The sequence below is a fragment of the Notolepis coatsorum genome (genome assembly GCF_963971535.1).
Source record: "Notolepis coatsorum genome assembly, chromosome: 2".
NCBI classification, from domain to species: domain Eukaryota; kingdom Metazoa; phylum Chordata; class Actinopteri; order Aulopiformes; family Paralepididae; genus Notolepis; species Notolepis coatsorum.
The window spans coordinates 57,146,320-57,170,486 of NC_140166.1; the positions used below are offsets into that span (position 1 = coordinate 57,146,320).

General features: G+C 43.9%; 1 protein-coding gene across 1 annotated transcript; it reads right to left on the minus strand.

Annotated features, from left to right (window-relative positions):
* Positions 1-4,140: 4,140 nt before the first annotated feature.
* On the minus strand, positions 4,141-22,965 carry LOC311248830 (lysosomal protective protein). Its single transcript, XM_084338051.1, has 11 exons — positions 22,692-22,965; positions 18,775-18,886; positions 17,242-17,379; positions 16,494-16,652; positions 14,883-14,974; positions 12,842-12,926; positions 12,191-12,343; positions 10,566-10,711; positions 9,067-9,229; positions 5,340-5,429; positions 4,141-4,326 (listed from the first exon to the last, which is right to left on the minus strand). The coding sequence occupies exons 1-11, from the start codon at positions 22,868-22,870 to the stop codon at positions 4,243-4,245; spliced, it is 1,401 nt and encodes a 466-aa protein (XP_084194177.1). The 5' UTR covers positions 22,871-22,965; the 3' UTR covers positions 4,141-4,242.
* Between the last annotated feature and the right edge of the window lie 1,202 nt (positions 22,966-24,167).

Sequence of the window (24,167 nt, forward strand, 5' to 3'; positions counted from 1 at the left end):
AATCATTGACAGACCAGGACTGGCAGTTACAATAAAGCTTTAATACAAAAGACAGTCAACAAGAAAATGCATTTTAAAGTGCAGACTGGCCAAGAGCACTGAGCTTCACCTCATCACGTCTCCCAAGTGGTCCGAGCAGAAGAGTCTTTACAGCATTACAAAAAAACCTTCACCTTACAATATGGTACAGTGATCTAAATAAGACCTGCTTCAGAAGCACAGTGATCTAAATAAGACCCGGTTCAGCAGCACAGTGATCTAAATAAGACCTGCTTCAGAAGCAGTGATCTAAATAAGACCCGCTTCAGAAGCACAGTGATCTAAATAAGACCCGCTTCAGAAGCACAGTGATCTAAATAAGACCTGCTTCAGAAGCACAGTGATCTAAATAAGACCTGCTTCAGAAGCACAGTGATCTAAATAAGACCTGCTTCAGAAGCACAGTGATCTAAATAAGACCTGCTTCAGAAGCAGTGATCTAAATAAGACCTGCTTTAGAAGCACAGTGATCTAAATAAGACCTGCTTCAGAAGCACAGTGATCTAAATAAGACCTGCTTCAGAAGCACTGATCTAAATAAGACCTGCTTCAGCAGCACAGTGATCTAAATAAGACCTGCTGCTTCAGAAGCACACTGATCTAAATAAGACCCGCTTCAGAAGCACAGTGATCTAAATAAGACCTGCTGCTTCAGAAGCACAGTGATCTAAATAAGACCTGCTGCTTCAGAAGCACAGTGATCTAAATAAGACCTGCTGCTTCAGAAGCACAGTGATCTAAATAAGACCTGCTGCTTCAGAAGCACAGTGATCTAAATAAGACCTGCTTCAGAAGCACAGTGATCTAAATAAGACCTGCTGCTTCAGAAGCACAGTGATCTAAATAAGACCCGCTTCAGAAGCACAGTGATCTAAATAAGACCTGCTGCTTCAGAAGCACAGTGATCTAAATAAGACCTGCTGCTTCAGAAGCACAGTGATCTAAATAAGACCTGCTGCTTCAGAAGCACAGTGATCTAAATAAGACCTGCTGCTTCAGAAGAGCAGAGCTCATTATAGGAGACATTCATTTACATAAAAAATCATCAATTCAACAAGTTGAAAAGTTAAACTCGTTTTTTTTTAATGAGCGAAATCTCTTTAGCGAGTGGCTTCCCTGAGAACAATGAACATCCGGACCAGCATCCGGACCAGCAGCGTCGAGGTTCTGATGAAGAAGGCGGTGGTTCTGCTGCTGAACGGATCAGTATAGGGATCCGACTCTGCCAAACTTCTTTTAGTTGTACTGTACTTGTGCTGCATGACGACGATATATTTTAATCTAATCTCTACAGTTGGTATGCGCTGGTGATCTATGGCGTCGTCATGGTTACCATCCGAGCGTTCATCTTTGGCCTGAGCACCACCAACTCCATCTACCAAGACGTCATCAATAACTGAGGGAGCAGCTGCTGCTTGTCCAGAAGTACTGACCCGCGCGTCTCGGGAGGCTGCCGGTGTGAATCCCGTCCCGCCTCGTCCTCCCCCCCCTTGGCCACGGAGGCTATAGTTGCTGAACAAAACTTTAAAAACTGTTTTAATCAATTCATGTCAATATGATGCTGCATGTTTTAATTTTGTCCCTTTTCTTTTTATGTTTTATGCTCAGTAATGTTTTATTGCATCCTGGGGCTGTCGTCTCCTGGCTCCGCCCCCCCTCCTGGGGTTGAGCTGCACAAACAAACAAACAAACACCAGAATGTTGTGTATTGGGCCAGTTTGTTTCCCTATTGGCTACATGTAGGTGTTTGACCCGTCGGTAATTGACCATCACAGATGCCGAGACGGCTGTTGACCGGTGTCTCGATCAGAGAAATTCTTACGATAGAGTTACAGATCATGTGACTTCGGGGACTTTTGTTATGAATGAGGCCCAATCCTGTAGAGAAGTTGTTTTTATTTATTTTAAACCAATGATAAACAGACCAATTGGTCTGTTGCTATGGAAGAACCACTGACATCCATCAGGGTCTTGACTGACTGAGGAAGCAAAGCCAAACATTGTCTGAATGAATTAATCCGATTAATTCATGAGAGAAAACCACATCACCATTTAAACCAAGGACCTAAACGTTGTAAGACCCATATTATAACATTGGTCTCAACACTGAGGATGTCATGCAGGTTTTTCCTTTTTGTATTTTAAAGCTTGTGGCCAAATGGTTATTAGAGTGATTTTACAATATTCCCTGAATGTATCCGGCAGTCATATAATAGACTAATGTAGCGTGTGTACTAGCGGTCGATATTTGAATGATACGACATTCCAGAATTGTTAGTTCCATTTCTGTGAGAGTTTATACTTGACCTGCAGTTAACAAAACAAGGCTTTATTTTGTGTGTAAATGTTGCCAGGATGAGGAAAGGGACACAGGATCATCATGGACTTTAAAAGGGATAGCACAAAGCACATTAATTACTTGAATGAGACTGCATTGAGTTGGCATTTTGTCATGGTTATACAGTCATTTGGAGAAAGGGAAATATAAATACTCAACCTCTTGACTACAGTATTTATTGAATGTGGGTTTGACTATGAAATGGTTGTGCATCTTGACATGCTGTTTCTACAGATACAGTAATATTAATATTTCGTCCCATTATAGTTATAACTGGATGTCCATGTGTAGAGCAATATGGTCTGTACACTAGTGGAATTAAAGGGGCACTCATCAAAAAGATATTTTGCACATAATCTCACATCCAGGGACATTGAATCCTTGTTAATTACAGCTCAATTAAATAAGGTAGCAGTCATTACATGATTTTTTTCCATCTACATAATTTTATTGAGCTGTAATGAACAAAACAACGATTCGATGACATCACTGGTGGCCATATTCAAACTAATTTACTCAAGAACTGTCAAAACTAAATTAATGTGCAAAACTAGTTTTTGGATGTGAGATTTACTAAATAAATCGGCATGGGATTTTTGGTGAAGTGGCCCTTTAAGAGCTCAGGACTGAAGTAATTTTATAAAATCATGATTGACATGCCCTATTGTCCAATAAGGTGGCTTCAACCTCAAATGTCTTGAATGTTAAACATGAACAGCACCAACTCAGTCCAATAAAATCATTGACATTCTGGCGTGTGAATGAATCATTGACAGACCAGGACTGGCAGTTACAATAAAGCTTTAATACAAAAGACGGTCAACAAGAAAATGCATTTTAAAGTGCAGACTGGCCAAGAGCACTGAGCTTCACCTCATCACGTCTCCCAAGTGGTCCGAGCAGAAGAGTCTTTACAGCGTTACAAAAAAACCTTCGCCTTACAATATGGTACAGTGATCTAAATAAGACCCGCTTCAGAAGCACAGTGATCTAAATAAGACCTGCTTCAGAAGCACAGTGATCTAAATAAAACCTGCTTCAGAAGCACAGTGATCTAAATAAAACCTGCTTCAGAAGCACAGTGATCTAAATAAGACCTGCTTCAGAAGCACAGTGATCTAAATAAGACCTGCTTCAGAAGCACAGTGATCTAAATAAGACCTGCTTCAGAAGCACAGTGATCTAAATAAGACCTGCTTCAGAAGCACAGTGATCTAAATAAGACCTGCTTCAGAAGCACAGTGATCTAAATAAGACCTGCTTTAGAAGCAGTGATCTAAATAAGACCTGCTTCAGAAGCACAGTGATCTAAATAAGACCTGCTTCAGAAGCACAGTGATCTAAATAAGACCTGCTTTAGAAGCAGTGATCTAAATAAGACCTGCTTCAGAAGCACAGTGATCTAAATAAGACCTGCTTCAGAAGCACAGTGATCTAAATAAGACCTGCTTCAGAAGCACAGTGATCTAAATAAGACCTGCTTTAGAAGCAGTGATCTAAATAAGACCTGCTTCAGAAGCACAGTGATTTAAATAAGACCTGCTTCAGAAGCAGTGATCTAAATAAGACCTGCTTTAGAAGCAGTGATCTAAATAAGACCTGCTTCAGAAGCACAGTGATCTAAATAAGACCTGCTTCAGAAGCACAGTGATCTAAATAAGACCTGCTTCAGAAGCACAGTGATTTAAATAAGACCCGCTTCATAAGAGCAGAGCTCATTATAGGAGACATTCATTTACATAAAAAATCATCAATTCAACAAGTTGAAAAGTAAAACTTTTTTTAATGAGCGAAATCTCTTTAGCGAGTGGCTTCCCTGAGAACAATGAACATCCGGACCAGCGGTGGTTCTGCTGCTGCACGGATCAGTAGGGACCGTTGGTGATGAAGGACTGGAACATGTGGAAGGCCGGGCCGGGGGCCCACTGGGGGACCATGTGACCTGCACCCTGTAGGGGAAACCATGGCAACACGTTAGAGGGACCATGTGACCTGCACCCTGTAGGAGAAACCATGGCAACACGTTAGAGGGACCATGTGACCTGCACCCTGTAGGGGAAACCACATGGCAACACGTTAGAGAAAGAAAATAAATAACGCACATCCTCCGTTCCTTGGTGCTGAGCCAAACTGTAAAAATCGTTTTATTTCAACCAAAAATTCTTAAACAATAATGTTAGTGATAGAAGGGAACTCATTTTGTGCAAAATGGAACGCTTTTCAATTTCCATGGGGCAGAATTGTTATGTTAAATGACGGGTGGAACAACCAGTGACGTCAGACTACACCTCCCCATTGCTTCTAGAATTGAAGCTCTGCTCTGACAATTGCGCGTTGACACGCCCACTATTACTCACTGTGCTCCTAAATAATTTTTCCAGTTCGCACATATCTATTTTTAGGGGCAAATGAGTGAAACAGTCGGCACTGTAGCGCCCCGGATACCGATACAGAGTATCCGAGCCATCGCTAAACACATTAGACAGTCACACTTGATGTATTGATGACAAACACATCTTAAAGGGGAACTATTTTACTATTTCTTTCACTATTTGGGCACTTTTACACAATTCCTGTGAGTTTATGGAACACCTCTGTAAGTTTTTATTTTTTTTAATTCATTGTTTTGTATTTCTAATCAAGTCTTCAAAAACAGCATTTTTCTACCTCAAGATCCTAAGCCGTTTTGAGGCTGGGCTCCAACCACAATGGTAAGTTACTGCGCCGCCTGAACATTATCATGCAGCGGTGTCTCTCTGACATCACAAATCATCACATTTTCAGATGACTCAGTTCAGTGAGGGTGAATATTGTGAGAGGAGAATTGGAAGAATGCGCAAATATGATAATTAGAGACATAGATCATATTAATATAAGTCCACATAGCTAGGAAACAATGCTAAACACTGAAAAAGGCAATTTATAAGATAGTTCCCCTTTAATCTAACGAGGCATCGCTTACCTTAACGGTCAGTAAGGTAATGTTTCCAAACTGCTGGTAGAAGCCGGCGATCTGGTCGTCATGAATCCAGCTCTGGTACTTGGTTGTTGCCTAGAAGCCAAACGGTAGGATATTACGCATGTGAAGGATATCACTGGTTTTCATATGGTTATAACAACATGCATGTCATGTAAATATCTATCTAGACTGCAGTTTAAATGTGTTAAACTCTGACATTTTCTCTGTAGCAGGGCCTGTGGGAGAGATAAGAGCCTATGTCAGATAGCCGGAAGTACAGTAGCAGCATATATATATATATATAGGTCAAAAGCCGTTGCTAGGGGGAAAGCTGTTGCTAGGAGGACGAGATAGTCACAACAGATCCAGGTTGGGGTGGGGGGGGGGGGGGGGGGGGGGGGGTAGAGAGAGATAGCTACAGGCTAACGGGACAGGCCGCAGAACCACCAAAGACAGAATCTATTATTCCAGTTTCTTATACCACCAAAGACTTGTACGAGATGTTATGTTTATGGAAATAAACATCCTTTCTGATAAAGAAATGACTATTTTTGTCTGGATGCATTAACGGGGTGAAACAGTGTTCCAGCCAGCAAGAGGGCGGACGGACTTCCACCAAACGATTGCCTTAACAAAACTAAATAAACACAACACAGGTAGGGCTGTCTTAAATACTTCGAAGCTTCGTTCGATGGCACAAGCTTCGAACATTAAAAAAAAAATCGAAGTTTAAAAAAAAAAATATATAAATGTTTTTTTCAAAAAAAAAAACTCAATTTTTTTTTTACTTCGATTTGTGTGCGTGTGTGTGTGTGAACAGCCGAATCCCGTCCAATCTTTCGCCGTCGACTAAAGACTCACTTCTTCAACCATTATCTGAAATGATAAAAAAAAAAAAAAAAAAAAAAATCTAACCGTGACTAACCTTACTGTCATGCACTTGTCCTAATAAACTAACCTACACTGTAACACGCAACACTTTGATGAACATTGTTACTCAGCTGATAGAGTTGTACCCTTCTTGCTGTCTTGTCGTACAGAACTTGTAAGTCGCTTTGGATAAAAGCGTCAGCTAAATGACTAAATGTAAGTGTGTGTGCGCGCGCCTTGTAGAATTCCACACATAAGAAAGAAAGATACTGGGATGAATAAACAAAATAGGAAATAAAATGTAGAAATGCATGCAATACATAAATAAATATGAATCTCCATATATGAAATATAACATTTAGATAAGGTGCTACTGAGATGTTTTGGTGAGTTCTTTGTTTTTTTGTGGAAGTTGCCCTTCTTAAAAATGCATGAACATTCACTGATAATTGGTCTGTAGTGGAGTCTACAAGGTCTACATTGCCGGACCATGTAGAATCCGGACCTTAATGTAGACTGACATAATTCTGTGCATAGTTTAGTCTACACAGGCCATATTTCAAATAATCAAAATCTTACTTCATTCATCTTAAACATTCTTGATTTGGGGGATTGGTAGTTCCCATGAAATCTGAAGTTGTTCAGACGACAACAGCGATCCACCTTGAATTAAATCACACAGCCGAGTGAAACCTTGTTGGATGCGTCACAGTCACGAAAGGGGCTACTTAATTAATTAATCCAACCCACTTTATTTATAGAGCACATTTAAAAACAACAAAGTTTACGAAAGTGCTGTACAAGTCCCACAACATAAGAAAAAAAAAAAAAAAAAAAAAAAAAAAAAAAAATTTTTTGAAGCTTCGAATTAAAATCGAAGCTCGGCCCCGAAGCTTCGATTGCCAAAAAAAGCTTCGAAGGTCAGCCCTAAACACAGGAGACTTCACAGAAGGGCAGATGAAGGCTGATAAAGGGCCAAAAACACTTCGAGTCATAAAAACAGGATGCTCTACACCCCTCTCTCCACCACCTCTCCCCCAGTAAACCAGATGCTCTACACCCCTCTCTCCACTACCTCTCCCCCAGTAAACCAGATGCTCTACACCCCTCTCTCCACTACCTCTCCCCCAGTAAACCAGATGCTCTACACCCTCTCTCTCCACTACCTCTCCCCCAGTAAACCAGATGCTCTACACCCCTCTCTCTCCACTACCTCTCCCCCAGTAAACCAGATGCTCTACACCCCTCTCTCCACTACCTCTCCCCAGTAAACCAGATGCTCTCCTCTCTCCACTACCTCTCCCCCAGTAAACCAGATGCTCTACACCCCTCTCTCCACTACCTCTCCCCCAGTAAACCAGATGCTCTACACCCCTCTCTCCACTACCTCTCCCCCAGTAAACCAGATGCTCTACACCCCTCTCTCCACTACCTCTCCCCCAGTAAACCAGATGCTCTACACCCCTCTCTCCACTACCTCTCCCCCAGTAAACCAGATGCTCTACACCCCTCTCTCCACTACCTCTCCCCCAGTAAACCAGATGCTCTACACCCTCTCTCTCCACTACCTCTCCCCCAGTAAACCAGATGCTCTACACCCCTCTCTCCACTACCTCTCCCCCAGTAAACCAGATGCTCTACACCCCTCTCTCCACTACCTCTCCCCCAGTAAACCAGATGCTCTACACCCCTCTCTCCACTACCTCTCCCCCAGTAAACCAGATGCTCTACACCCCTCTCTCCACTACCTCTCCCCCAGTAAACCAGATGCTCTACACCCCTCTCTCCACTACCTCTCCCCCAGTAAACCAGATGCTCTACACCCCTCTCTCCACTACCTCTCCCCCAGTAAACCAGATGCTCTACACCCCTCTCTCTCTCTCCACTACCTCTCCCCCAGTAAACCAGATGCTCTACACCCCTCTCTCCACTACCTCTCCCCAGTAAACCAGATGCTCTACACCCCTCTCTCCACTACCTCTCCCCCAGTAAACCAGATGCTCTACACCTCTCTCTCCACTACCTCTCCCCCAGTAAACCAGATGCTCTACACCCCTCTCTCCACTACCTCTCCCCCAGTAAACCAGATGCTCTACAGCCCTCTCTCCACTACCTCTCCCCCAGTAAACCAGATGCTCTACAGCCCTCTCTCCACTACCTCTCCCCCAGTAAACCAGATGCTCTACACCCCTCTCTCTCCACTACCTCTCCCCCAGTAAACCAGATGCTCTACACCCCTCTCTCCACTACCTCTCCCCCAGTAAACCAGATGCTCTACACCCCTCTCTCCACTACCTCTCCCCAGTAAACCAGATGCTCTACACCCCTCTCTCCACTACCTCTCCCCAGTAAACCAGATGCTCTACACCCCTCTCTCCACTACCTCTCCCCAGTAAACCAGATGCTCTACACCCTCTCTCCCCACTACCTCTCCCCCAGTAAACCAGATGCTCTACACCCCTCTCTCCACTACCTCTCCCCAGTAAACCAGATGCTCTACACCCCTCTCTCTCCACTACCTCTCCCCCAGTAAACCAGATGCTCTACACCCTCTCTCTCCACTACCTCTCCCCCAGTAAACCAGATGCTCTACACCCCTCTCTCCACTACCTCTCCCCCAGTAAACCAGATGCTCTACACCCCTCTCTCCACTACCTCTCCCCCAGTAAACCAGATGCTCTACACCCCTCTCTCCACTACCTCTCCCCCAGTAAACCAGATGCTCTACACCCCTCTCTCCACTACCTCTCCCCCAGTAAACCAGATGCTCTACACCCTCTCTCTCCACTACCTCTCCCCCAGTAAACCAGATGCTCTACACCCCTCTCTCCACTACCTCTCCCCCAGTTAAAGCACTCGCCTTCTGGCCGAGGTCTTCCACGAACCACTGGTCTCCGAGGAAGTTGCAGGCCATGTCGGTGTCTCCGTTGTAAACCAGAGCGCGGAGGCCGAGGGAGAGCAGCTTCTGGTAGACGGGCTTCACCGTGGGGTAGAGGATGGTGTACTGCTCCCCGACCGTGTCACTGTGGAGACACAAAGGGGTCATTAAGGCTAGTGGTCCGTATCCGCTTCCATTGGGTCATTAAGGCTAGTGGTCCGTATCCGCTTCCATTAATTTGCTTGCAGCCGGAACGCACAGAGAGGGAATTGGTATCCATGATCTCGTCCGACTCTGGAGAAGACCGTAAGAACATCCCATAATGTTGAATAGTGTTCCTTTTAAGAGATAAATACCTACAAGTAGGGATGTTCGATATTTGCTTTTTTACAGATATAGTCCAACTCTTAATTTACGATATCAACCGATACTGATATATGCAGGGTTTCCCCCCCAAAAAAATTGAATAATTGCAGGTAATTAACATTACATATCTCTTGTCGTGGAATTAACACAACATTATGCATACTTTTGACAATAAATAAAAGAATTTGTTCTTACTTGCCTGGGTAAATGAAAATATATATATATATATATATACACATACATTTTTTTAAACCAGATACTTTCCGATATTACATTTTAATGCCAATATCGGCCGATAATATCGGACATCCCTACCTACAAGTGATTACAATACTCTGCACACCAGTGTTGGAACCTACAGGACCACCTACAAACACCAACCTTCTTACACTATCATGTCTCTACTACTCTGCACTCAACACCCTGCACGTGTTCCATGGTGATATCACAGTAGATTAAGGTGAGATCACGGTAGATTAAGGTGAGATCACGGTAGATTAAGGTGAGATCACAGTAGGTTAAGGTGAGATCACAGTAGGTTAAGGTGAGATCACGGTAGGTTAAGGTGATATCACAGTAGGTTAAGGTGAGATCACAGTAGATTAAGGGGAGATCACAGTAGATTAAGGAGAGATCACAGTAGATTAAGGGGAGATCACAGTAGATTAAGGAGAGATCACAGTAGATTAAGGGGAGATCACAGTAGATTAAGGCGAGATCACAGTAGATTAAGGCGAGATCACAGTAGATTAAGGCGAGATCACAGTAGATTAAGGGGAGATCACAGTAGATTAAGGGGAGATCACGGTAGATTAAGGGGAGATCACAGTAGATTAAGGGGAGATCACAGTAGATTAAGGGGAGATCACAGTAGATTAAGGAGAGATCACAGTAGATTAAGGTGAGATCACAGTAGATTAAGGTGAGATCACAGTAGATTATGGTGAGATCACAGTAGATTAATGGGAGATCACAGTAGATTAATGGGAGATCACAGTAGATTAAGGAGAGATCATAGTAGATTAAGGTGAGATCACAGTAGATTATGGTGAGATCACAGTAGATTATAGTGAGATCACAGTAGATTAAGGGGGGATCACAGTAGATCACTCGACCTGCAGAGCTCCCAGCGCGGCAGGACGTCTGGGATGTGAAGCGCCCTCCTGACGTCTCCTCTGTTGAGCCAGTTCATCTGAGCCGTGCTGTTGAGGCAAGGGGGGACGCCTCGGAGAGACATCTGGCCAGACCGCGGAGACGCACGCTTCAGGAGGAAACGCACACTTCAGAAGAAACCACATCACCCCCACCCTCATCCACCTCACCCCCACATGACCCCCATCCACAGGCTTCCAGTCAAGTCCTGAATCAATTTCAAGATCCTCCCCACCACCTACAAAGCCCTTCACTCCCTGGCACCTAGCTGACCTCCTCCATCCCTACACTCCCTGGCCCCTGGTACCTAGCTGACCTCCTCCATCCCTACACTCCCTGGCACCTAGCTGACCTCCTCCATCCCTACACTCCCTGGCCCCTGGTACCTAGCTGACCTCCTCCATCCCTACACTCCCTGGCACCTAGCTGACCTCCTCCATCCCTACACTCCCTGGCACCTGGTACCTAGCTGACCTCCTCCATCCCTACACTCCCTGGCACCTAGCTGACCTCCTCCATCCCTACACTCCCTGGCCCCTGGTACCTAGCTGACCTCCATCCCTACACTCCCTGGCCCCTGGTACCTAGCTGACCTCCTCCATCCCTACACTCCCTGGCACCTAGCTGACCTCCTCCATCCCTACACTCCCTGGCCCCTGGTACCTAGCTGACCTCCTCCATCCCTACACTCCCTGGCACCTAGCTGACCTCCTCCATCCCTACACTCCCTGGCACCTGGTACCTAGCTGACCTCCTCCATCCCTACACTCCCTGGCACCTAGCTGACCTCCTCCATCCCTACACTCCCTGGCACCTAGCTGACCTCCATCCCTACACTCCCTGGCCCCTGGTACCTAGCTGACCTCCTCCATCCCTACACTCCCTGGCCCCTGGTACCTAGCTGACCTCCTCCATCCCTAAACTCCCTGGCACCTAGCCGACCTCCATCCCTACATCCCTCCCGGAGGCTGCGGTCCTCTGACTCCGGTCTCCTCTCCATCCCCACCACCAACTTGCGGACTGTTGGTCCCAGAGCCTTCTCTGTGGCCGCACCCACCCTCTGGAACTCAGCTCCCTCCAGACATCCGTAATGCTACATCCCTGCACTGCTTCAAATCCCAACTCAAAACCCACCTCTTCACCAAATCTGTAAATGACTCAGCCTGATTTCCTTTTGATTGTTATTTTGTTGTTCCCTGTTCCCCTCCCTTAGCTGCCCCCTCCTCTTAAGTGCCTTGGGTCTCCTGAAAGGCGCTATATAAATTTAAGATATTATTATTATTGAACACGCTTCAGGAGAAAACACACGTTTCAGAGGAAAAACACTAAGACAGCGTTCAAAACCTACTCACCAAATACTGTATAAACATAAAACAAGAACTACTTTTACTCACCCACACATTTATTTTGTAGCATACCTTTTGTGTAGTTTATTTCTTCTCATATTTATATATTTAGAGTTGATTGTATTATTATGCACGTCTTTCTACCATTACCCTGAACCATACCTGCCCCTCCCCCTGCCTCCCCCCCCACAAGGGATCAATAAAGGAAGCCCTCATCAGAACCACAAGGGGGGGGGGCTCACCAGGCGCGTGTCCCAGTAGGTCCTGTAGGGCCTGAAGACGAGGTCCATGCTCCGCTCGTACCCTCTGTGGGCAGACACCCCTCCAGCGCAGTCCAGGTACAGGGCGTACTCGTTGAGTCCGGACTCGTACACGATACCAAAGGCCTGGTTCAACTACGAGGAGAAGAACTTACTTTATCGTCTCATCGTTGTCTCACTGTTCCGTCCTGTTTTGCACTTTATAACAATTTATTATTATGCTATTCTTATTTGTGAAAAAAATGAATCATGCACTGTAATGTCAAATCACGTTCCATTTGTATATACAATATGGTGAATAAAGAAATCTGAATCGAAGAGTAAACTCAAGTAGAATTCATCAGAGTAGACACCCTTAAAAACATAAATATAAACTACTAGCCTTACTGTATTATACTATAATTTAATATTATGTACTTTACTACCAAGTAATGTACTGTGCCCCTATATTACTATGCTCATCATGTCAACACTACTATGCACTATGTTACGGACCCTTAGCTGCTCCAGTTGTACCCTTCCCCCCTTCCTGCTGACTAAGAACTTGCAGGTCGCTTTGGCGACTTTCATTTACTAAATGACTAAACTAAATGTAACCACCAGGTCCTTGCAGGCTAAACTAAATGTACGTACTAGGTCCTTGCAGGCTTCCACACTGTTGTTGTAGAAATTACAGCTTTGCTTTTCACAGCAATGTTTGTTCAGATCGTTCCATAACCTGCACCAGAAACACAATGTTTGTTCAGATCGAGCCCCAACCTGCACCAGAAACACAATGTTTGTTCAGATCGAGCCCCAACCTGCACCAGAATGAGCCTCATTTACCACCATTTACACATCCGTACAAAAACCTTCCTCCATGTTTATCAATCTTGTGAACGAGAATCTTTTTGAAGTCTTGCTTTTCCTTGATAAATCCCCAAAATGTTCGTTCGGGCCGGTTTGAGCGGGAAACGTCAAAAACATTCCGTTGTGGCTCCGTAGGACAACTGCTGCCTGTGAAGCCTTTCACACAGAGATCCAAGTGAGGAGAAATAGTTTGCTTCTCTTGCATTTCTCAAAAAGGAGATGGTGACGGTTCTTGTTGAAGACGCACTGCAGACGAGTAAGGCCGAGACCACTTATCGATAAACTGCATGAAATCGATAAGAGACATCCCTTATCGATTTTTTTGCATGTGTAAAAAAGCTGAAGCGTGAGTTTTATTTTATTTATACTATACTAAAATACTAGGTCTTGTGGCATGTTTTAGTTAAAACATCCCCATTTCATGTAAATTCAGTTGAATTGCAACTTTGCACCGTGCATTCAATATGCAGCGCACTCCGTTTGCAAGTGTAGCTGTACAATGAATGAGTCGAGTCGAGTTGTGTCTCAATGCCGTGCACAAGTAAACAAACCACCCCTTCTCCAGGACGTGAGACCGGTATATACCACCGGCCCGCCCACAAATTTGTTTAAATAATTTAAATTAAGATTTTAATACTAATAAAAATATCAATATTTAGGACCCGATTTATAGATTCTTCCAAATATCGTCTCAGTCTGACACTTCAGATGAGCGCCATGTAAATCCTGATACTAGAATCCTTCACCATGTAAATCACGATAATACATAATGCTTTCAGGAACCCAAAGACGCTGACAAGCAAAACAAATGAACAGAGAAACAAAGAGCCACAGGGAATAAGAAACAGTATGAACACGCAGGACATACAACCAACGGGAAACAAGTAACAGATACAGAGTCCAGTAGGAACAGTCAGGGAAGTAAGGAAACCGAGGGGAGGGGGGGGTGGGGGCAGGAGAGGGAGATAAAGTAGGGAAGGGGAGGGAGGTGGTAGGTTGGAGGAGGGTGGTTATGGGTGGGGAAGGTTGTGTGCTTGGGGAGAACAGGTAGGTTTTGAGTCTGGATTTAAAGGTAGAGAGTGAGGGAGAGTCTGATGGTCTGAGGGAGGGAGGGAGGGAGAGATACTAGAATCCTTCACCATGTAAATCTTCACCCTCATCTTCAACATGTTTCAGCGTCTCGAGGAAACTGAAGAAGTTACCTTCAAACTAGTGATGCACAATATATCGGCCGCCGATATGGATTTTTTTTTTTCACATCGGTATCGGTCCGATAAAGATAGGGCAGATATAAACATGTTTTGGCCTTAAATAGTTTCAAAATATCAGTAATTTCTGAAAATAAGTTACAAAAGTAAAAAAATGCGTTTTGGAAAATAGCTCTTTATTTGATTATCATAAAAAAGTGTTTTCTATACAGAGATATCGACATCGGTAAATATCGGTATCGGCCAGAACAGCAATATTAATATTGGTTATCGGTATCGGCCACAATTTTCACATCGGTGCATCAACTACTTCAAACTGTCAAAGAAAAGAACATCCTAGTTTAAGAACATTACTTTACGGACTCCATAGAGTTGTTTATACACACCAGCAACCGTCACCCAGCCTTTTAACTGTAATCCGTCTGCTCCGCTTCATGTACTGTATTACATACCTGGTCCCGTTATGTTTTTATCATTTCCCTTACCTCTGCATCCATCCGTCTCTTTTCCATTCTATTTAATCTTTGCCCCCCGCCCCTCCTCCTTTGAGAGGCCTTTTGTAAATAAGAAAAAATATCTGCCTAGTTAAATAGAAATTAAATAAATGTTGGACTTACTCTTCTCCAAAGAGGCCGTGGTAGTAACCGAAGTAGACCAGAGACTGGTCGTTGAGCGCGAAGCTGCTGAGGCCGTTGCCCACCGCGAAGCCCTGGAGAACCAGACGGAACCAGTCAGAACCAGACAGAACCAGACACACGTCACATGGCTGCTGGAAGGTTGGCACGCAACACAAATTTGCACAAAACAAATTCTCAACAATCTTGATTCTAGATTGGCATTAAGAGTATAAGGGCGAACAGGAAATAAGACTTTGCTTGGTTAGATGATGGCGTTAGTGAAAGTTAATTCAAGGCCTACTGTCCCCAGGCAGGGACATATTGTACTTGTTTTTATTGTGTGCTTTTATAAAAATATTTATGTTTTCTCTTATGTTGTGGACTTGTACAGCACTTGTCAACTTTGTTGTTTTTTAAATGTGCTTTATAAATAAAGTGGATTGGACTATTGAGAATCATGACTACTCTCATTTTGATTCTTGCAGTCCCTCGTGACGGCCGTCTTCCAAAGTTCCACACACATGTATTTATTGGCAGTAGACCTGCCACAGGCCACCAGGCTCCAGCACAGAGACACCGGGTAATAAACACTTTATTTGTAGAGCACCTGTCGTACAAGAAGTGCAGCTCAAAGTGCTGAAAGAGTAAAATGCTTAAACCAGCCAAGGAGAAAATACCTGCCGTCTGTCACCAGTCCTCTTCAATCTACCAATGTTCTCTTCTAATGGGGAAACTCTTGAGCCATATTTTCAAAAGATTCGCCTGAAGGTACATGCCCAAGTAAATGCAATATTGCTCCACTTCTACAAGGTCAACATGCAGCATGTTCTGTTCTGGGTATCTAGGGACATCTATGGACCTCGGGGAATGTATTCCCAGTGTCAGAAATATTGTGTCAGTTACTATGCTCGAGTCAATTGTAATGAACCAAAGGGAGAATATAAATGATTATTCTGTTTATTCCCCCCCCCCCCCCCCCCCCATCTTTGACGGTGAACACTATTGACCAAAAGTGAACAATTGCCACAGAGCTCATTCAGCACCTTCTTGAGATCAAGTGTACTAAAAATCTAAGCAAATGAACAAAGGGCAGATGATTTACAGGGTTTTATGTAGATATAGTACTGAATTTTGCCACCCTGTAATTTGAGATCGCCAAATGATTGACAGAGCTAGAGCCTCGGGAGCGATTTCTTCGCCTGAAACGACAGGCAACAAATGGGGCTTTAATTCTCTGATAGATTCAGCTGATAAGAGTTGTACCCTTCTTGCTGTCTTGTCGTACAGAACTTGTAAGTCGCTTTGGATAAAAGAGTCAGCTAAATGACTAAATGTAAATGTAATTCTCTCTATATATATATATATATATATATATATATAAAAAAATACACACCGCAAGAGGTCGGCAAAGTGGTGCGTCGCGCCGGTGGGCAAATCATCCTCAAGAGGCCCGGGGCCAGGCCGTTGCACGTTAGCTATTCCATAATATAAATACGACACAAATGTTTCATATCGATTCAATACGGAACGCAGCTTAATTACAGGACGATTGCATATCATAATACTGGTTGACGAGCCCAGTTTGAGCCCAGGCTGCGCCACGCATCTCACCTGGAAGTTAATCTTGGTCGGTCCTTCGACAATGCGCTGACTCAGCGTCGGAGCGTAAATCCCACCGTAACTCTCCCCGAAGATGTAGAACTCGTTCCCAGTGAAGTTGGGAAACTTAGCAAAAAAGCTCTGCAGGGCGAGGTAGTTATCGGCAGAGACCTGAGGGACAGCAGACGGTGGAAGACAATCAGAAACACGTTTATAAATTTATAAACACTTTTCGCAATTACGCCACAACCACAACAATGTGGAACGCCCTACCCACAGCCGTAAAGGAATGTGAATCACTATCCTCCTTCAAAACCGCTCTCAAAGAGCACCTACGGGAGGCTGCAATTCGAAACTGGCCCCTGTAAATGTCCTAACCCAACCCCCTCCAATGCCCCCCCACCCCCCAATGTACAGCCCCCCCCTGAAATGTATATACTGTCTTTTTTAGAAACTCTGTCTATTACTCAAGAGTTTCCAACGCCAGGGTCTATATGACGGACGTTGTACTCTTACAGTACTGTATATTTGTAGATCTGGTATGTCATAAATGTATAGATGTAACAATACCGTCCATCTGTATGTCATATGTTTATGATGAATTGAAAATGGGGGACCCTGATGTAAACAAGACAAAAGTCTTTCTCTGGTCTGCATCCCCTTAACAATTGTGTGTATTGAGCCGTACTGTAACCATTCTGCAATCTGTTAAAGTTTTCAATCAATCAAAACCACACTGAGAAGGTCTGACGAGCTTCACCTGGTCGTCGTCCGTCTTGTACCGCTGGTCGTCTGAGTAGGAGTAGCCGACGCCTGCGGGGGCCTCCAGGTACAGGAGACTGGCCACCCGGTTCCAGCTGTCTGCGTTCTCGTACAGAGTGGCCCCGTCGTCACTCACCTGCACCACAGGGTCAACAAGAGCCCGTCAATCACTTTAACCCTTTCACTGCCACACGCCAGCAGGTTAACCCTTTCACTACCACACGACAGAAGGTCAACCGTTTCACTGCGACACTACACAGAAGGTTAACCCCATCACTACCACATGCCAGCAGGTTAACCCTTTACTAGCACACTACAGACGGTTAATTGTGTGGTAGTGAAGGGGTTAATTCAAGGAAAGATATTCCTTGGGGGAAATGCAGGAGTCATAGCAGCATGGGGAGGGGGGAGGGAGGGACAGGTAGGTATGGGCAGGGTAATAGTAGAAAGACATAAATGTAGGCAATACAATTAGGACTACATATAAAGAGGAAAAATAAACAGTGTAAACAATATAATTAACCAAATACATAGTGTAAAGAAATATTACAAATTAACACTTTAACTGCCGAAAACGCCGGAACTCGTCATTCCCCGCCATGCTCAAGTTGCAGAGGACGCCGGAACTCGTCTTTGATATCAATATTTCAAAAATCTGTGATCGGAATCATATTTCCCCTCTGCAGCCTTGACACACAGTTCTGATCTCCTCTCAATCCTCTAGCGGTTCAAGAGCGCCATCTGGTGGCCGATCGGCAGATCGAAAAACCGGATGTCCACCTCACTCCATATGGGGTCCGGGCACTCGCTAGTGTTAGAGAGACTCAGTCTTCACACAGTGAACATCGATCTGTGGAAATAACTCGAAAAAACAACATGATTTGGACGTATATACTATTATACAACCTGGAAATAGATCCGGTATTTCGACATCCCATAATTGAAAACCGTCTACTCCACGCTGATCGCCCAACAGCCCGAGGAGACTGGGGTGAGTTTTAGCGTTATATTCTAACGTGTTCTTTACTAACTGCTATGATGAACATATGACCCACATTAGATGAATGGTATAATGTTGCCCACGGAATTATAAACGCCCCCTCGCCCATCCGGTCAACATCAGATGACGTGTAGTAAATTCTAGAAGTACGTCCAATTGAAATTTTTGATCTCGCACAGATTCCTACCAAACTGTATTTCATCATCAATATAATGCATTTGGGGCTATAGATCACGTTCTGGAGAAAGCTGCAGAAAGAGATGAAAACATACTTATACTTTAGACCATATTTTAGTATGAATATGTGAATGAAAAAGTTTAACGTTGCTACACCCTGAACATTACATATAGGACATTGAATGGGCCCTAATAATGGCAATCTAGCAATAGAATTTAAAAAGTTATAGCCCTGCAAAGAAGACTTCTCCATGTTAAATAGAGCTGGCAACGGATGGTATATCATGAATTTAACCTTAGGCAATCAAAGTGTTAAGAGGGGTGGTTCAATGCTGCACACGACAACAAACTCACGTGAAAAGGACCGTTTTCCGACAGGAACCCGTCCAGCGAGCTGCAGCCGGGCCCTCCGTTGAGCCAGAGCACCAGCGGGTCCTTCAGCGGGTCCCTCTGTGATGTCACAAACCTGGGGTCAGGTGGGGTCACAGGGAGGTTAGGTAACTAACTAGACATCCTGGAAGCAGAGCCCGGTCGCAGGATGAGGAGGCCGACCCACAGTCAAGTTTGTTTATTAATACAGAATACTTTTATCATGAAATGCTTTTTTCTGTATGAGCCCCTGGGAGTGTTGCTTCATACAGTAATAGATAAAAAGTATAAAATAGAAAAAGTCAAAAGTACGTAAAATAAAGTGTTCATCAATATACAATACAGAGTAAAGAGTAACAGTGAGGTACAATGCAGAAATGGGATGAGGTACAAACTTAGGGTAAGGTGCAATGAGGTATGAATTGTAGTGCAAATCTCTTTACTAATAAATATAAAGTGTGTTAAAGTGTCTAAAGTGAGTAGAGTTTCAAGTTCAAGTTTCAAGTTTCAAGTTTCTTTAATAGTTGTCATACAGAAGTACAGAATACTTTTGTACAAAATGCTTCTTACTGTTGCGCTCCAGAGACTGTGCATGACAAGATAAGTATGAAATAAAAACATAGTAAAAATTAGAAGTAAAAAAAGAGGTCACAGTGTTCAGTTTTGACATATGTACAATGTACACAGTGTTCAGTTTTGACATATGTACAATGAGTGGGTGATTAGGTGAGTGTTTGTTTAAAGTGAGTGTGTGCGTGTGGATGTGTGTGCAGTGAGTGTAGATGATGGGTTGTTACATAGTGTCTTATTGTCGTTGAGCATCCTGATGGCCTGGGCCCAGGAGTTCAAAACATTGAGTCGCTATCGATTGACATTTTTAATTAACAGATCAGAATGGGTACAATACAGTACAGCTCAATACACACAATTGTTAAGGGGATGGAGACCAGAGAAAGACTTGTCTTGTTTACATCAGGGTCCCCCATTTTCAATTAATCATGAATGAATACAAATCTGATCCAATCAGATGGAGATTACAAGTTTTGAACTCCTGGGGATAGAAGCTCCCAAGTGGACCTGGCCGACCACAGGGGGCATGTGCTCTATACTGCAGTGGTCCCAGATCTGGGACCACATGACACAATCTAAATTCTAAAATCTGCCCCAAGCCTTTTCAGCATTACTTGTAAAACGTGGAAGGAAATTCATCCTGTGCATTTGACCCAACTATTTAGTTGCTGTGTGAAGCCAACTCCAGTTGTAACACCAGTACCTTGGTCAAGGGACCAACTCCAGTTGTAACACCAGTACCTTGGTCAAGGGACCAACTCCAGTACCTTGGTCAAGGGACCAACTCCAGTTGTAACACCAGTACCTTGGTCAAGGGACCAACTCCAGTTGTAACACCAGTACCTTGGTCAAGGGACCAACTCCAGTTGTAACACCAGTACCTTGGTCAAGGGACCAACTCCAGTTGTAACACCAGTACCTTGGTCAACGAGTATATCCCCAAAATGCATGTCTTTGGTGTGCGGAGGAAACTGAGACAGAACATGTAAACTCTACACAGAAAGGCCCCCTGCTGAGGTTTGAACCCAGGCCACCAGGAGCTTCTTGCTGTGAGGAAACAGTGCTATAGTATAAACCACCATAGGGCATCGCAACAAGGGCGTTCCGAGTGTGTTACCACACCTAGGCGATAAATATATATTTTAATAATATCGATAATTAAAATTCTTATTATTAAAATCAGAGATAGTGGACAGACTCGTCTTTCTTGCAACTTAAAGTAATTGCTTTGCATGTCCAATGACAATACTGACCAAATTGAGATTTATTTCTCTCATTTATTTAGTTTGCTTTCTTTTTATTTATCACTTTTTCTGTAGGAGGACAGAGAGAAGGCGGTGGAGAAAGAGCAGGAGAACGAAGGAGAAAAATAGCAGGAGGGAGAAAGGAGAAGAGCAGATGGGGAGGAGAAAGAGTAGGAGATGGGGAGGAGTGAGGAGATGGGAGAAAGAGGGAGAAGTAAGGGATGAAGACAGGAGGAGAGGGAAAAGAAAAAAAGAGGATGGGAGTGAGAAAAGACAGGGAGGGAGAAAGTGAATAAGGAGGTGAAGGGAGGAGCAGAGATAGAAAACGAGGTTAGTCATGAATAGAAGGCTTGTTAAAAATAATAATAATAAGTATTCATCAGAACACTTGATCTGTAGGGTCTCGCAGATCCAGGGAACACGGGGGCAGCCATGCTGCCTGATGTCCCCCCGGGTGAAAAAGACCCCGCTTCACTCTGCGACGCCATAAAATCCACTCTGCCACTCTCAAAGCAGGCGGAGGAACAGACGTCGGGATTTTGTTTGCTTTCTAATTTAAAATACAGTTTGAAACAGTCTGTACACAGTAGGCTATGTGTGCTAGCAGAGCTAGTCTCCAGTCACGAGTCACGGTGCACATGTTTGTCCACCAAAAAAGCACCAAAAGATGGAAAAGAAACTAGCAGAGCCAGAACTGTTCAGATCACCTAAACACACTTTATATTTATTGATAAAGGATTTGCACTACAACTCGTACACCTTACTGTAAATTGTACCTCATCCCATTTCTGCTTTGCACTATATAGTATTTTATATTAGTACATTGCATATTGTATGGTAACTCTGTTACTTCTATTCTGCATCGAACATTGTACATATGTCTATACTGAACACTGACCTCGTTTTTTACTTCTAATTTACATGCTATACTATGTTATTTCGTACTTATCTTGTCTAGCACAGTCTCAGGAGCGTAACAGTAAGAAGCATTTTGTATAAAAGTATTCTGTACTTCTGTATGACAACTATTAAAGAAACTTGAAACTTGAACTCCCCTGGAGCCACAGCCAGCAGAGAAGCCGGTTTACTTTCACTTTCAAACCAGCTGCAGCCTGAGAACTGGAGTGTGAGGGGCTGTAACACTAAAGATGGCAGCAACGACAAAGAATTGCTGCAAAATAAACATAAATTTGTCGTTTAAATAAAAATAAAATTAATACTAATAAAAATATCAATAATTATCAATATCGAACTATATGAAAAATACTGATATATCGTGATAACATTTTTAGCCACACTAGGGGGCGTTCTGAGAGTGCTGGTGTGGTAGCACCCCCAGGGTTGCTGGGTGCGGAATTGTTGAAAAAGGGGGCTATATTTATATTTGTCATCATTGTTTTAATATCAGGACAACAACTTGACTGGAACCAGAGAGGAGCCTACAGTGAAACACAAATCAAAATCCAGGAACAGGGAAAGTGTCACTTTAACAAATAAAGGTTTACTTTTTGTAATGTTTAATTTATACACACACTTCTGGTAGTAACATTCTGAATTAAAGAATATGCTATTAGAATTAGACCCTACCCATTGTTAGAAGCCTTCATTTGACACAACACTGGCAGACTTAATTGACCCAATAAACTGAGCCATATTAGAAACAATGGCTGATGATAATTGAATAGATACCCATGAACAGAAAATAATGTAATTCCCATTGAGTGTATGGGGGGGGGGGGGGGGCGTTATGGGACATGCACGTCAGATAGGGAGGGGGGGTGGGGGTGGGTGATCAATTGATTGAGAACCACTGATCCACATTAGCCCAACTGTGCCAAAACATTGAATGGAAAATATCTGTAACTAATTGAGTTTCCCCTACAGGTGCAGGTCAATGATACGAAACGGGTGCATTGATTGAGTTATTTCTTATTAAACGTAAAGATTTAAAATGTTTGTTCAGTGTCAACAGTGAACACGTGTTTAGATTAATTTCCTGGTCTGCAGAGAGAGACCTCATCACGACCTGCTCTGCGACAACAAGGAAGGAACCAGCAGAGGAAACACAGAAGATAAACTCGGACTCACCAGTAATGCAGGAACTTGCCCGGACCGGCTCTCAGGAACCCGGACCACTGGCGGTACGCGGGTTTAAAGGACATCCCCGGCAGCTCGCCCACCTCGTCGGGAGCGTATTGTCCCCAAACGGCGACACAACAAGACAGAGTGAGACACGACAACAACAACACGACCCCCCCTGCAGACATATTACCGACTCTTCTTCACACACTAGTGAAGAACAGAACGTTACCGTACAGTACTGTCAGTACAGTGTGTCTCTACATTAACATGAGCTGCTGCCACCGAGTCCTGCAGGAACGATATATATCCCTTCAAAAAGTCACATGACCCGCATGCATCACATGACCCGCATCACATGACCCGCGACCCTGCAGGCTGCAAGATGCAGCCATTTTAGGTGTACCACTCCAGATGGCCTCTATACTTTCGACAACAAATTTGTGTTTCCGCGTCTCTGATTGCCCACGCCCGTTTCTGGTCATGTGACATGTGCGCCAATCGTGGGACCGCAAGTGTTTTGATTGATTGATTGAAAAGTTTATTAACAGATTGCAGAATGGGTACAGTACAGTACAGCTCAATACATACAATTGTTAAGGGGATGCAGACCAGAGAAAGACTTTCGTCTTGTTTACATCAGGGTCCCCCATTTTCAATTCATCATAACATATATGACATACATGACATACAGATAGACAGTACTGCTACATCTATACATTTATGACATATCAGATTTGCAAATACAGTACTGTTTGTGATACAAAAGTGTCCAGAAAAGGAGTGTATATACATTTGGCGTAGAAACTGTACATTGGAGGAGGTTGGTTGGGTGGGGTGGGGTTGGGTGGGTTGGGTGAGGGCTGTACATTGGAGGTGGGGGGGGGGGGGGGGGGGGGGGGGGGGTTGGGTAGGGGACACACACACATTTTACACTGTACATTGGAATATTGACAAAGCCTTACTTGGTCATTTACTGTACAACTAGGTTAGGACATTTGTAGGGGCCAGTTTCGAATTGCAGTCTCACGTAGGTGTTTTTTGAGAGTGTTTTTGAAAGTGGGTAGTGATTCACATTCCTTTACAGCTTTAGGCAGGGCGTTCCACATTGATGTGGCATAATTGCGAAACGTGTTTAGTCCCTTGTTTGAGCCGAATCTGGGTTTTACATGATTTGTGGAGCTCCCTCTGGTGTTGTGATCGTGGTATTCACTGACCTTTGGGAAGTATTTTGACATGTACATGGGTACCTTGGTTGCGTAGTGTATCTTGTAGACCAGGCCCATTGCAAGTTGCTGTACTCTGTCGTCTACTCTAAGCCATCCTAGGTTGTCAAAGTGGGCAGGGGTGAGGTGGGTTCTAGGAGTCAGGTCAAGTAGTTGTCTGACTAGCTTGTTTTGAGATGTTTGTAATTTGTTTTTTAGTGCCTTTGAGGTGCTTTGGTACCATGAGGTGCAAGCATAGTCGTAGTACCCTTGAATGAGT

Coding starts and splice junctions, on each gene's coding strand:
- LOC311248830 (XM_084338051.1), bottom strand. CDS start 22,870: ATGTCTGCAGGGGGGGTCGTGTTGTTGTTGTCGTGTCTCACTCTGTCT. Junction 14,975..16,493: donor CGACCAAGATTAACTTCCAG/GTGAGATGCGTG, acceptor CTGGTTCTCCAG/GGCTTCGCGGTGGGCAACGG. Junction 9,230..10,565: donor CCGCGCTGGGAGCTCTGCAG/GTCGAGTGATCT, acceptor GTGTCTCCACAG/TGACACGGTCGGGGAGCAGT.